The following is a 15479-nucleotide window of genomic DNA, read 5'->3' on the forward strand; positions in this document are numbered from 1 at the left end:
TCTGTTCTAAAATACATGGACGCGGGTCAAAGTCTCTGGGGGGCACCATATTGGATGCCATGTTTCCTCTACAGGAGCCTGTGAGGACAAAACACATTTACTGATTTATAACAAATGATTACTAAACTTTCACCAATAATAAAAGTCATTGTTTTACACATTTACGTCTTATCTCATTCCCAGTGATGAAAGGGAGTCTGATGTTCTTGTTATTTTGCTGGAGGCTGCACTCCCAGGGATTTTTGACCCTAATGGCCATCTGTTGATAAGGTCTTATTTGAACACAAAAATAATGCTTGCTTGCAAAGATTTAGGACAGTATTGCCCCCTATCACCAGGGTAAACACACACTGTCACTTTAAAGACTGAATCCAACATTTATCATGGCCTTTTAGAAAAGTTTTTAAAAAGCGTAACAAGTTCTTGCAGGAATCCTTTTCTGTAAGTTTTCCTCTGGTCTGCACAGAGACAGAAATTGGCGACATTTGTATGACTATGTGTCGTACTCTTTCCTTCTAACCCTTTACCAGTCCAAACTGGTCCCAACATGTTAGGGGTGGCGGTTCTCGAGGGCCATTGTCCAGCGTGTTTTAGTAATTTCCCTGCTCCAACACATTTGATTCAGCTTTTCGTTCATGAGCTCACCTTGCTCTGCAGAAACATTTTGTTATCCTGCTGATTAAAATCAGGTGTGTTGGAGCAGGAAAAAACAAAGACATGCTAGATAGCAGCCCCAGAGGACCACTATGGCTCACGCCTGCATTATATGAACCGCTCCCTGAATCAGTTTCAGCACTAATGGACAAGAAAATAAATCAGCATTTTTCCACCTTAAGCAGCCAATCGTTCTTCAATAGGAAATGAAAGTTTTACTTGTTTTCTACATTCGTCACACTGATGTTAAATAAAAAAACAACACTCTAACCAGAACCCTCGTGTGTCTTTTCTTAAAGGGACTTTACGGAGTTTTGAATTTTTATGCTCGCGATTGCCCCCTCAGGCCAAAAGCGTAACGGCAGCTTCAATAGTAGGCTCGTGCACGAGGCGCGCATGCTGTACGTGCACACTCCTTAACGAAAATAACAGCAGAGACAGTCCCTTGTGTGTGTGTGTGTGTGTGTGTGTGTGTGTGTGTGTGTGTGTGTGTGTGTGTGTGTGTGTGTGTGTGTGTGTGTGTGTGTGTGTGTGTGTGTGTGTGTGTGTGTGGCCAGGAGGACAGAGGACAGGAGAACGCGCAGCTAATTAATTAAATAATTTGGTTCTGTACCTTTCTCTTCAGCACAGCCAACAACGGTTTATGATGGGTCAGTCCTCCTGCATGCTCAGATCATGCCCTTCCCTTGCTTGAAAAATTGCTTCAAAATGAAAGTTGAACCCACATCTTTTTTGTCTGTGAATTCAATGCCGTTTGGTGAGTCTCAAATAAAAATTTGGGCATCTTACTGTGAAAAAATATACCATTAATGTAAAAAAGAAACTCTAAATTAACTATGTTCACACCCAGAATCAAACCCAGGTCATCTGCATGGGAGTCAGGCATCTTACAAGGTGAGCTACACTCTAGTAACATTCACAGTATCTGTAACATTTATATCCTTAATGACACCTGAAACAACGTTCAAAGAACGGTTCGGAGCGAAAATGGCTATTTTGTTGCAAATTTGCAGGAAATATCTAGAAGAAAGTTCTACAGAAAGTAGCTAAGGGTCCTCAAAAATGTAGCTAGCTTTGTCACTAGGTGTTAGGAACAGCGACATAGACTAAAGCTATAGCAAATGCTACGGACTATGCCTGAACGTGAACGTGCATGAAGCAGCCTGCTCGACCCGAACAGCTCTCTTTTTCTGTGATTTTACAGAAAAACAGGCAATCACAGTACAAATGCCAGGGCTCATTCTACAGGACCAGAGCATTGCAGGAGAATGTATGAAGAAGAAATTTATTATTTCTATACATGTGTTGGCTGTCAAACTTCCATAATGCCCCTGTAATGCTGTCTTCTGGAATTCATCTGGTCTTGGTGGATCTTATCTATAAAAACAACTAATTATTTTTCTGTCTTAAAAGAGCTGTAAATACAGTCGGGGTGCGTCTCTTTGGTTTGTTATCCAGATTATCACTGACATTTTCAATATTTACACATTTGTTCACTTAAAAAATAATCTTGTGATTTTATATAAATATGTATTGAAAGACACATATTTAAAACTTTGTGAGTAGGCTATACAATCACATCATCTAAGACTTCACTGTTTAAGAATTATTACTAAACTGAAGTCAGCAAAGTAAACACTAATGAATTAATGTTAAGCTCTATTTTCGTTGTCTGTTCAACCCTCTAGAGGTTCGTTCTCTTCACTGAACTCAGTTGCTGCACCAGAGAGCTCAAAAGTCAGACTGAACCAGTAAACATGATGGAGAGACTTAATTAAACAAAGACCCACTTGTCACTGTTCTACATCTGAAAGGTCATGGGTCAAACTGACCTGTGATTAAGTGGCAGGTTATGTAATGTTCATTATGATTTGGTTGGTAAATTAGTCTAAATAATGGGAAAACCAGAACGTCTTCACTTATACAAACCAATTAATTACCAAAACTCAATAAATCTGTCAATCATCTGTGACTGATCAACAGTATTAAATCCATCAGCTAAAGCAGGAACTAGCAGCAGATTTTCTGGTGCTAGTTCTGGGCATCACTGGGCATCTTTGTAGTGCTGTAGCTAGCTCTAGTTACAGCACTACAAACATACCAGAATATACTCACCACAGGGCAAAACTACATCCAAGGTAGGGGATTTTAATTAATCAAATTAAGTTTTGCTAGGTAATATAAATAAGTATATTAAGTTACAACATTTCAACAGCATAGGTTTATATTTTATTAATCAAACATGTCTGATATAAAACTATTAGTTCTTAGTTCAAAGACCAGTAAATACCCAACTGCGTCTAATAAACACTCAAACATTAATACAGATATTGATTTCAATTTTTTTTCTGTTTTTATGTACCAACGGTCCATATTTTTTTCAATCAGGAAAAACATTTATGTATTTGGATTTCACAATGAGTGTAAACTATTAAAAAAAAATAAAAAACAACAACAGAATAGAAATGCAATTTTTTTCACTGGTTGTTCTTTGTCTAAATAAACTTTAATTAAAATATTTATAATCTGTCATTTGATTTGATACCACATACCTACCTACTATCTATAAGGGATTTACATGTTATATTTAGCTCAACTGGATGAAAACACAACTCAATCCTGTCAAGGGGAAGGATTCTGCTCTCTAGCGGACATAAACTGTTACTACAGGCAATGTTTATAAAGCTAAACAAGACACAACCAACTAGCTTTTCCTGTACGTTCCTTCAAAATAAAACGCACATAAAATACTTTGGGGTTTAAATGAGGGTGAACAACATAGTTGTTCTAAATAACGAGAATGTCAGAACGCATTCCCTTATAAAAACTACTTAACTACTGAAACTTAGTAAATCCATTTTAATTATTTGTGTTCAAAAAGGTTAATTCGACCAGCGCAGCAAGAGCTATCACCAGCTAGCTAAAGCGCTACAAACGTCTCAAATCATACGCTCTCTAGTGGCAAGAAGGTGAAGCGCAGGAATTTTAAACAATACAGTAAATTAAGTTAAAACTTTTAGCTTAAAAGTAAATAAATATAAGAAGTTACAAACTTTTAACAGCATGGGTTTATATTTTTCTAATTAAACATGTCAGATATAAAACTGCAGAAAAGTCATGTCACATTATGGCCAATTCTTACAGAAAATATCCATCCATCCATCAATTTTCGGCCGATTTACCGGGGTCGGTTCCGAGGTCGTGGGGACAGACGCGACCCCGAAAATATACAGAAAATATATTTTGCTAATATTACATTCAGTATACTGTCTGTATTTATGTTGGAGCTCTCTTACATAAATAGGTTATCTATTGACATGTTACAAAAGCCTTATTGTGAGTAAGAGTGACTTTGAAATGCGTTTCATTAACATTTATTTTTGTTGTTTTTTATTTTACTTATGTTTAAAATGTCCATATTTACGAAGTTAAATCTTTTTTTAAACCTTAGTGGGGTTGTACATTGTAATAACACGCTATAACCTACGAGTGTTCTACTTTTATAACCTAAACAGAACCGGACAAGATTTCATTAAAGAAAGTCTAAAATACCAGCGTAAAACACGACACCTGAAGGCAGCACAGCAGCCTCCGTAGTCACGACAGTTGCGGCCATTTGGCAGCTGCATTGTTACCCATCGCATTTTTCATCAACATCCTTTTATCTGGGGGAAGACATTTCTTGTATTCGCTTGATGAATTTGACTCTGTTAATATTTGATACTTTGATTCTAACTTCAAACTTAACTGCTTGCTTGTTTTTACTGCTGTGTAAAAATGAGTTCTAACACGCACGTCATTCAGGTGACAAATGTTTCTCCGAGCACAACGTCCGAACAAATGAGGACTCTCTTTGGATTCCTCGGAATCATAGAAGAGCTCAAACTGTTTCCACCTGAGTGAGTATCCTTGTGCTTTGCTCAGGTAAAGCTTTCCCAGCCCACAGACGGGGCTTCCGGAGGCCTAAAGCGACAAGCAGGCCTCGCTGTCTGCTAATGCTAATATTTACCCGCGCCTCCAGTCGCTCCTCGATCATAACACGCTTCGGGTAAATAAGCTTAATGCTAGAAAAACATTAGGGTTCCCAAACGGTTATTTAAATATCTCTTAACTGAAGTTTGAAACAAAACTTAACGTCTTGGAGAAAATTTGGCATAATATATTCTTGAATTTTATTTGGGTTATTTTTTAATAATAAAGAAAATACGAACGAGATATTGCAGTTTAGACATTTAATTTGATTCAAAAGGATTGTTTCCCACGTTGAGTCCACTACCTGCATGCTTACTGTGTTCCTGCTTTAGCACACGTGGTACAAATTGAGTTAATTAGCAAAAAACGTGCAGCAGAGGTAAATCATTCAATTAAATCGGGTGTTCTGAAGCAGGGGCGCAGCAAAGGTAGCGTTCACCCTAGGTTGGTGCCTGCAGGGACGAAATTTTGATTTCAGAAGTGGGGGGGACACAGCAGGCTTGTGCGGATTTGGGGTGGGGGGTGTTATGTAAAGACCCCTTGACACGTCACGTGCCCATCTCAATAATTTTTCCATCCTTATTGAAGTGCAGTTTTGGCTGTTGACAATGGATAGGCCATTGTATTTATTGTTTTGGGTCTTTTTTTATTGTTTTTGGTGCAACATTTTCTAACAGGGAGTGAGATTCCTTTTTTATTTAATTTTTGTTTGTTATTTTTATTCATTTAGAAGTTCTGGTTCTGGACATTTCAATGTTAAATGAAGGTTTCTTTGTTGCATTTTAAAGGGTGTACTTGCATTATTATGATATATTAACATTATATTAGTGGTTATTTTGGTCTAGATAATGTTGACAATATCGTTTATCATCAACAATTTGTTGGACAAAATATCATCCAGCAAAATGTGTTACTTTCCCAGGCCTAGTCAAAAGTATAAAAATTATTTATACATAAACGGTCCCTCCTGAGTAGGGCTGCAACAAACGATTATTTGGATAATCGATTAATCGGATGGGGTCTCGACACGATTAATCGGATTACATAGGGACATTTTTTAAAACTGCTAGGGAAACGTTATTTTTCTCCTTCCTTCCTTCACTTAAACACATTATTAGAAAACAGTTCAATAGCAGAAAACCAACATGCCATCACCTAAATTGTCTTATAAGGTGTATAGACAGAGACCTTAAGCTACACCTATCTGTGACCTAAAATGCTTGGTCCAAGTTAAACAGCTTAAAGAGCAAGTCAACCCCTACCAGAGTCTAACTCCACTCCCGCTTCATGTTTGAAAAATGCAACACATGCTGTTGCCTGGCAGACCGAGAGGGCGGAGCCGCTAACAAATACACACACACTCAGGCTCACGACAGCATTGTGACATCATAATGTACCAGTTTACATCATAGCATACTTCTTAGCCAATAGCGGTGGCAGATTTAAATTAAAATACAGTGCAGAGTTTTTACCTGACAACGGCACAACACTGCCAGTTTTAGGCAGAATATTTAAATTTTAACTAAGATGCACTGAAGTGCCAAATTATTGACGACACGTGTCTGCAGCACGATTAGACACTCGTTTATTTAGTTTATCAGCAAAAAAAAGTTTATTTGGGGGTGACTTGCTCTTTAAGGGCAATTCTCATCTGTTTTGTTTGATCTCATCTGTAGACATTTATTATAACTGGGGATGTCAAACAACTAATTTTTAAATGAAATTAAACATAGGCTGTGAATTAATCACTATTTCCAAAAATGACTGAAAAATACCAAATAAAACAAAAGTAAATGAATGCCATCCTCCTTGTGATGATGCCCTGGGCAACTGCCTTAAAGTCACATCAAGAAATGCTGCTGATCATTCCAATGATCCCAAATAGACTCACATTAGGACACATGAAAGCAACTGAACCCAAAAATATATTAACCAGTATATAACTACACGCACACAACACGCCTGCAGCAACAGTTAGGACTCCTCCCTCCCTTTTAAAAGCATTTTCGCTTGTGAGGACACTGTGGTTGTAAAACCACATGTTAGTAGTCTGGCCCCGGTGTGATCAACCAGTTTCTGCGGGAATGTGACGGCGGAACCGGTTCGCAGCGGCGCGAGTCCTCCCCCCCCCCCCCGCCTATCTAATAGCGTCGCGCTTACAATTTTATAGACTTTTTTTACGAGCTTAGGGCATGTCTAGCCTGTAATAATCCGGGGCTTGGGTGAATCACTTTTGAAAAGTTTTTTACTTACCCGGACACCGAGCTCTCTCCTTCCTCGCTGATGATTCTGACATGCTTGCGTTTAAGACGCTGCATCATCACCGTAGTATCCCCGTGCCATGCTAAGTCTGACCTACAAACGTTGCATGTCTTCGCCTGATTTAACTGAAAATGCTCCCAAACTTTAGAAGTTTTTGCTTTTTTGGGGTCTCGCTGCTTCTGCCATGTTCCTCTTACAAACACCTGCCGGCTCTCCACCGGTCTGCGCGCAACGGCGGGCAGGAGGGGAGGGGGCTTTTGGAAGAGTTGCGCAACACAATGAATCGATGACGCAATTCGTTGCCAACGCTTTTAGTAATCGATTTTCATCGAATTTATCGATTCGTTGTTGCAGCCCTACTCCTGAGATCTGGCCGTTTGTTCATTTGCTGTGTTAGAGGACATGCTGAACTAATGTTTTACACATGATCATCACCCTAACATTTGAGAGTATAAAAACATATTAAATATGTTTTTCCCCTTAAAAGTGTTTAAACAGTTGTTGCATTTCAACACACAAAAAAAAAAATGGAAAAAATAAGATAAATCTAATGAAAAGTGTACATCTTTGACATTAAGCTTAAAAAAAATCTGTTGACGATGATACTGTTCATTTTTCAGAGCTTTTTAATGTGAAAATATGCATTGCAATAGATAAGTTTACAATAAAGTTAAATGATAAAAGTTTTGAAGTTACACTTCTACTACTACTACTACTACTACTAGTAATAATAATTATGATGATAATAGTAATAATAAAAATAATAATAATTATAATAATACGAACAAATTGTGTCTGAGGAGTCAGTTATGTGGAGGAGATGAGTTTGTAAAAGTTAGTTTTGAGTATGTTTGTGAAGGAGGAGGTGAGTCTGAGCTTAATGCAGGTCTGTCACATGTTCCAACTTACGTTTTGACTTTGAAAGAAGTCTCTTATATCCACTTTTCGTTTTCTTGACATGCTGCCTCCTGGCTGTGCCTAACTACCAAAGACTCACAAATTAACACGTATTCAAATGTTATGTAATGGAAGCTGAGCTGAGCTCTGATATTACACAGCGTCTAGTTAACGATGTGACTCAGTACCGGTGTTCCCTAGCGGCTCCAAACTAGCAAAACAACGTGAGCACGTTCTGACTGTTTCCAACTTGAGTGACAGCAGCAACAGCCAATAATACGTTAGCAAGTATCAGCAGAGCCAATAGATTAGCTTTTGGGCGGGTCTAATAGTAAACCGGTTTCCGTTTCGGTCCTAGTGCTCAACCAAATCCATTTAATGGAGCGTAACATTGTTTTTGGATGGAAAAAAGTGCAGGGGACCAAAACTGCCTTTTGAAAAAGTGGGGGGGGACATGTCCCACCCGTCCCCCCCCCAAAATTACGTCCCAGGGTGCCTGAATCCTAAACCAGATAAATCACATCAATCAAGCAGAACATTAGTAGTTGTGAATAATTTGCTGATGCACTTGTGTTGATAATTTTGTTTATCCTTTCTGTTTCATTAATTATGTCTGGTTATTCCACTGGTGGGAAGTTTTCTCCATTTTAGCTAGGAATGAAAATGTTTCCAATAATAAAACCTGAATCCATTACTTCAGAAATCATGAGCACTTTGGAAAACACACAATTTTCATAAATATTTTCTCTTAATTTTGTTCGAACTCGACAGTCGGGTTTAATAAAAGCAACATTACCATCACGTGATCTTAAACTCTTAGGACGGTGATAAGAAAAAGAATCCCTGATGAGTTATCTGAGCAGCATGAAGAAGGCATGTTGGTTTTCCCTGTTTGTCTTCTTTGCACAACATATCTGTGTTTTCTTCCAGTGACTCTCCCTTGCCTGTGACTTCACGTGTCTGTTTTGTAAAGTTCCATGAGCCCGAGTCAGTGGGAGTGTCCCAGCACTTGACCAACACCGTCTTCGTGGACAGAGCTTTGATCGTGGTTCCTTTTGCTGAAGGTGGGTGTCTGTTTTTAGTCCTTCTGCCATCCACATGGCAATCACATTTGTAGGTGCAATGGATAGAATTGTAAGCATTAGCTGATTCCTTTTTTTATTTTTGTTTTATTTTATTTTTTTGCTAAGCTTATGTTGTGCTTGGCATCTCTAGGTATGTAAAAGGGAAATGTACATTTGTGTCTGTGTTTCACAATCTAGCTGTAAACTTCTCTCTCTGTTATTTGTGTTGTGGTTTTCGTAGTGGACAAGTCATTTGCAGAGAGATCCTTCCTTGCTGGCTGAAAGTGGTCCTCTGCTGCAAACAGGAGATTAGAAAAAATAACAGCCCCATACTCGCAAGCTCCCTTCTCTTTTTTTTGTTCTGCAGTAAAATAGTTTACTCTCTCTTCAAGACATCTATATATATATATATATATATATATATATATATATATATATATATGTGTGTATATGTATATTTTTTTTTTTTACGAAAAAGTGCTGCACAGCTCAATTCTTTGGGCAGGCAAGAGGGTGCTGGGCATTTCTTCACATGCGTCTAAATAATTGGTTATTATTTTAGTCCAAAAAGAGCAGGTGGACTGGTTAAAGATTTACAATAAATATAAACTGAAATGTTAATGTTTTTGTTTGTTCTAATGTTTGCAACAGTTTCGGCATCCAGCATTCAAACAGCATTTCTGCAAGAAATGCAATTTATCTAGTTTTTCTTTGGTAAACTAGCAGATGACTCTTCTTGTTTCAGCCAAGCTGCTTTTTCAGGTTTATTATTACTGAAAACAAGACATTTTGATCATATTCATAAATATTTTATATTATTTTTGCAGATAAGGTTATTTTAGAATGAAAAATAAAGTGAAATGTCTAAAATGGAGGCTTAATTTAAAGTTCTTTTTTGAAAACCAGTTTTTGCAATGTATCAGTTGGTTGAATTAGGCTCAAACATTTTCCAGTTGATGCCTGCGCTAACAGCACTCAGCAGCAAGTTTAAACTTACTGTAGAGTCACCATGCCCTTCTAAAATGCTTGTAATAAATAAATGCATTTATGCTTAGAACATTAGTAATGCTGCTCCTAAAACACTCGTCTCCTAAAAATAAAAGCACTACAGTTAAAAAGTTGCAGGGGTTTTCAGGCGCTGGTGGGTGAATACCTACTTTTGGGTGCAGTTTAGAACCATGATGGGAGCGGCACCCCCACCCTCTTAAAGGTGCCGCCGTGTGGGAGCGTGCACAGGGAGGCAGGTCCACACATCAGCTGGTGAAAACACGAGAGTCGTTTAAGAAACATTCTTAATGAAAAAGCATCAAGACCCTGGATGCTTGGAGTTAAATCACATTTTGAACTGAAATGATTGTCGCACCCCTAAAGTCGTAAACTATGTGCATGCTAGACTTTAAAAACTCAGAGGTGTGTATCGTGATCTACTGTTCTGATGAGGTGACGGTGGGACTGTTGGTAAGATTTTGTGCGGTTATTGATCAAGATGAAAACACACTGTTTGGCATTGAAATGCTGACTTTCCAGATTTACCATGAACACACAAGTCTTCAGGCTGTGTGCCTGATCCAGTGACTCACGTTTAACGGTGGTGTTTCTTTTGTTGTTGTGTTTTACAGTTCTTTTTCCTGGTTCAGCCAGCCCTATTTACCAGGCCCCGCTGAAATGCCACCAACAGTTTTGTCTTCTGCAGCCTTATCCTGTTTCTCAAGTGTCTTTTGTGTTGAGTGTGTGTGTGTGTGTGAGAGTGTGTGTGTCTCTTTCTCTCTCTTATTAAAATGTGAAACGTGTAAGATAAAAAAATAGCCTGTTTTCAGATTGCACAGCTATGGGTGATAATCTCATAGGATTTTCCTATGTGGTTCTCTTCAGCTCTGATCATATTTTTAATCATTTGATTGTTTAGAACAGGTAATTTACGCTGTTTAGTGTTTTGTGTAACATGCTTTTGGTTTAAGCCTAGTAGGACTTTTAATTACCAAACAATTTGGTTGCCGAGTGTAATTTAACCACGGGATCAACAAAAGGCTGGAAAAGGTAAACGTGAGCCTTTAGTGTTTCTGTAGTGGTTTTGGTAAGTGATGTTGAAATGTATCCCTGTCTTCACACCCAAATCATGAACTTTGTTTTCTGTATCTCAATGTTTTTGTGTGCTTTATAGCGAAGCAGCCGGCGCGAGTCGCTTGTTCATAATGAAATTTGACAGCACATCCCACTGGACAACTGGCTGTGCTTGCTAACGTTTGGTTCATGACTTAAAAAACAAGTACAGGTGATCAAATCTTGGCAGTGTTGACCACAATGTGTATTGTGACTTTTGATCTCATAGCTGCTAATCCCACAAATTACATTTTCACACACAAAGAAAAAAAAGAAGTCAGCCATCAAGATTTACAGAGTGGAGTTTTATTATCTTTTATTTTACACTGCAGCGTAGTTAGACCCAGGTGACTTGCCTGCAAGTCTTGTCTGAGTGTTTTATTTTTTTCTGTTTCTCTGAGCGTGTACTGAAATCTTCTGGTATTTCTCCAGGAGTTATTCCTGATGAGTCTAAAGCCATGTCGCTGATGGCTCCAGCCAACGCTGTGGCGGGGATGATGCCCGGTGGAGGTCTGCTCCCGACGCCCAACCCTCTGGCATCGGTAGTCTTTCACACTTGAACTGCGGGGGGAATGAAATGAATCTCTGTAGTGTTGAGAGGGTAAATGTTGAACGTTTCAGATGGCAGCAACGCCGTTCGGAGGTCTTGGGGCTCCCAGCATGGAACAAATAGCTGCAATGGGACTTGCAGGGCCCAACATGAACCCACAGGTGAGGATCCAGTGGAGTCGGCGTCACTGCATAAAACAAAAAGATCAAGTATGAACATTTTCTTTTTCTCTCAGGCTCTTTCTGCAGACTTCCTGAAACTCATGCAGTCTATTGACCCAAAGTGAGAAAATACCCAAAACTAGAATTGTCTGTGCTCTGTCTTGAAATATTTACGTGTCTTAAGTCTTGGTGGCACTTGTTCTTGCAGATTGAATCCATTAGCAGCTGGACTGAACTTGACTCCTGGTCTAAAACCAGATGCCTCCAACAAGGAGATCGAAGAGGCCATGAAGAGAGTCCGAGAGGCTCAGTCTCTGATTTCTGCTGCTATTGAACCAGGAAGTGAGTTTGAGTCAGTTTCTGTACATTCACACACACACAGAGCTGTTTTGTTTAACCATTTCTTACCCTGAATGTAGAAGTTTTACTTTATAATCAAAGTGGAGCTGCTCATTAGCGTTTCAACAGGAAGCCTTGTTCACATTTGTTTGATCAACTCTCTGCAGGTAAGAAAGATGAGAAGCGCAAACATTCCCGATCCCGTTCTCGGTCACGACGCAGGAGTTCCGCCTCTCGATCGAGACACAGGTAGAGACAAATGAGTTGACAGGTTCTTTGGGGGTGGGGGTCTAAAAGATTTGATTTTTACTGGATAATGAAGTGATGAGATGGTGCATCTTCTTGAAACGTCCACTCCTTTGAGCAGACGTTCGAGGAGCAGGTCTCGGCGTAGGTCTCTTTCGAGAAGCAGGAGGAGGTCCAAGAGCCCTCGTCGGAGGAGGACTCACTCTCCGGACAGAAGTCGACGCAGTAGATCAAGGTCAGCCACTCCTCGTTCTCTCTCGTGTAGTCGAGGTCATACTGTTCTCCTGACCCCTTTAAAGGAATGTGGCAGGTGTATATTTTTGAAGCCGTTTGGGAGAAGCGACTTGTAGTTTTGTGTAATTGTGACTGTGTGCCGTTGTTTTTGTGCTCATCTGTAACAGGGATAAGAGGAAGGAGGAAAAGTCCAAGAAAAAGTCCAAGACACCCCCTAAGAGCTACAGCAGTGCCAGGAGGTCTCGAAGCATCAACCGGTGAGTGGTGTTGCTACAGCATTTGACTCAGAGGCATAGCAGGAAACAACTCTCGGTTCTCGTGGTGTTCTAGTCAGAGAAGCAGATCATCACAAAGTGTGTGTGTGTTTTAGGAGGTACCGGAGGAGTCGCAGTGCTTCCAGGTCCCCCAAGAGAAAGCCCTCCAGGTCTCCGTCGCCCAAACGGTGAGTTTTCCTTCTCTTATCTCATTTACTGCAGAATTACTAGAAATTAAAATTGGTGTAACTCGTCAAATTATCAGCCACAAGAAGGAGAAGAAGAAGGACAAGGAACGTGAGAAGGAGAGGGACAGGGACCGGAGGGAGGTCAGAGACCGCAGCAGAGATGAGAGAGAACACTCAACCAGCAAGAGAAAGAACAAAGAAAAGGAGCGAGAACGAGACCGCAAGTCTGACAGCGAGAAAGGAGACGTCAAGGTACATCAAAGAAACCCTTATGTTAAAATGAATGTAGGACTGGACTAAAAAAGTACCATAAATAAATCTCATACTGTCGGGAAATACGAAAACACCATCTGCAGTGTTTAGTGCAACAAACAGCTGCCATCTTCGTCTCTGATCACGGGTTTGCAAACCTGCAAAGGAAACGATGTCTCATTGTTCCACAGACCTCTACAAAGAATGTGCAGATGAATTATTTATGTTTAAGCTCATTGCTGATGCACAGTAGCATGTCTCTCTATTTTATCTCAGTAACAAGTTTACTTCCCGAGTATAAACGGGAATAAAGGAATTTCCATGCTGGGTCAAGATAATTGACTTTGCAGCTAAACACTCTCACAGCATCTCTCAACCTCCCCTGTGCTTCAGAGTGGAGGTAGCTCTGAGAAAACCAGCTTTCATTCAGTCAGAAGTTGTGATTGTGAGGAATTGTCTGTGCATTTAAGCAGTTAAATTTTACTAAATATTAATAATTATTACTGCTAATAATTAGGTGTAATTGTACCTCTTTCTCTTCTTCTAAAGCTCTTCTCATCACAGGTGACTCGGGACTACGATGAAGAGGAGCAAGGTTACGACAGTGAAAAAGGAGAAGAGGAAGAGAGGAAGAGTGACTCTGACTCTGTATCGTCTCCCAAAGGTCGTGAGGAGATGGAGCGGGTCGTGGCTCGCGTCTCTAAAAAGTCCAAACTAAACGGTGACGATCACCATCAGGAGGACATGGAGATGAGCGACTGAGCCCAGCCGCCGCCTCCTTCAGTTCTTTTTACATTTTTATGGCAGGTCACATGTCCGAGCCTGATCCCACAGGGTGAAACAGGCTGGTGTCTTAACCGTAGAAGTGCTGTGGAAGGAGTGGAGCGAGCAAAACTGTTTTGTAAAAACAACTAAAATATGAGTAACATAAAATGTGGTTTTAAACTTTGATTTCTGTACTTTTCCACGTTTCCACGGAGTCCTGACAGGAAACTGTTTCTGTAAAAACTTGAGTCCTTGCTCACCTGTTTTGTTTTTATTTGGATTTAATGGTGCACTCACCCATTTCAGCTCTTAACTATAGATTGTAGACACATGTTGTGATGAAAAACAGTCTCAGATTTTCCTAAGGAAACCAATAAAACCAGGTTGAACTCTTAGCTTGTGACATCACGTTTTCCTGTTTCTATAAATAACTGAAGACAAAAGCAGGCTGTTCGATATGAGCATTTTTATTTTAGTACATTTTATATGAAAATAGTGTTGCAGAGCTATACAACAGTTTTTGTTGTACAACTGACATGTAGCTGGATGAAACCCTACAGAAAACATGTCAAGTCAGAGCTGGAAGGAGCGATAAAGCATACATTTGGTGACGAGGCACACTCCCACTAGCTGCTCTCTAGAAGGTTATAAACAGAATTTTGGTTTTTACAAAAGGTGGGAACACTACTGAGCCATCCTGCAGACACCAGCTTGTACCAACGTCATCCATCAGCAGCACCAAAAACACACTCCAGGTACTTTGTGCTTTTCTTACAGCTGGAATGATTGTTTCAACATATCTGAAGGACGTTTAAGGTTAATTGCTCAAAACAAAAATATTCTCATCAAAACAACTATGTACCAACATTTATAAACTAATAACTTGTCAGATTAACTCACAAGATGCTACATTTAAACACTACTGCTCCTTATGCTGAAATATCAAGCTTATTGGTTGAGAGGATTAAAAAAAGGTTAAAATACCCAACTGAAACAACTACGGAGCAAAAGCCTGGTTTAATGTGTCAACAGCATGAATGACATCCTCTGATCACTGTTCAGTACATGGTTTGTTATACGGTTTAAAAACTGTCTAATCTACACAACTCTAGACTCATCGCCACTCGCAGGCTTCCATAAACCCCACAAATCTGCAGGGTGAGCTCACCTGGGTCAAACCTAACAGCTCTGATGCAGAATTAAAGGTTTTAAATTTCAAAACGAGTGTCTGTAAACTCAGCTGACAGAAGCCGCTGTAGTGGATCTAAAAAAGTGCCCAAAAAGTCAGTGATACAACTCTGTAACCATGGAAACTTACAATCACAGAATCCTGTGTGCACAAGAGGAAATCTCCCCAAAAACAGGTAATCAGACTCACCATTTGGGTTAAACCTTTGACGTTATTCAGAAACTGAATGAATTAATCTTTTTAATCGGAGATCAAATGGAATTTTACACAACGTTGAATTAAAATCTCAATTAAAAGTGACTTGTGATGATTTTTGCATCTGGACAGGTCTAGTAGTAGTGGAGCCTAAAGT

General features: G+C 39.6%; 1 protein-coding gene across 4 annotated transcripts; it reads left to right on the forward strand.

The window, feature by feature from the left end:
- Positions 1-4242: 4242 nt before the first annotated feature.
- LOC107392697 (serine/arginine-rich splicing factor 11) lies at positions 4243-14333 on the forward strand. 4 transcript variants are annotated; one of them, XM_015970602.3, is made up of 12 exons: positions 4243-4553; positions 8716-8849; positions 11382-11491; positions 11571-11660; positions 11735-11781; positions 11869-12002; positions 12167-12248; positions 12367-12480; positions 12647-12736; positions 12850-12921; positions 12999-13173; positions 13723-14333. In XM_015970602.3, exons 1-12 carry the CDS (start codon positions 4432-4434, stop codon positions 13933-13935), a joined length of 1383 nt encoding a protein of 460 aa, XP_015826088.3. In that variant the 5' UTR covers positions 4243-4431; the 3' UTR covers positions 13936-14333. The 4 variants fall into 4 exon arrangements, with proteins under 4 accessions (XP_015826088.3, XP_015826089.3, XP_070410275.1 ...); XM_015970603.3 differs by having other exon boundaries at positions 13738-14333; XM_070554174.1 differs by lacking the exon at positions 4243-4553 and adding an exon at positions 11011-11121.
- The last annotated feature ends 1146 nt before the right edge of the window (positions 14334-15479 follow it).

Source organism: Nothobranchius furzeri, chromosome 8 (assembly GCF_043380555.1).
Source record: "Nothobranchius furzeri strain GRZ-AD chromosome 8, NfurGRZ-RIMD1, whole genome shotgun sequence".
Lineage (NCBI taxonomy): Eukaryota > Metazoa > Chordata > Actinopteri > Cyprinodontiformes > Nothobranchiidae > Nothobranchius > Nothobranchius furzeri.

Bases quoted from the DNA above. Each gene is read 5' to 3' on its own strand.
- LOC107392697 (XM_015970602.3), top strand. From the start codon at position 4,432: ATGAGTTCTAACACGCACGTCATTCAGGTGACAAATGTTTCTCCGAGC. The intron at 8,850-11,381 runs GTGGGTGTCTGT...GTATTTCTCCAG, and splicing joins CGTGGTTCCTTTTGCTGAAG to GAGTTATTCCTGATGAGTCT. The intron at 11,492-11,570 runs GTAGTCTTTCAC...TGAACGTTTCAG, and splicing joins CGCCCAACCCTCTGGCATCG to ATGGCAGCAACGCCGTTCGG.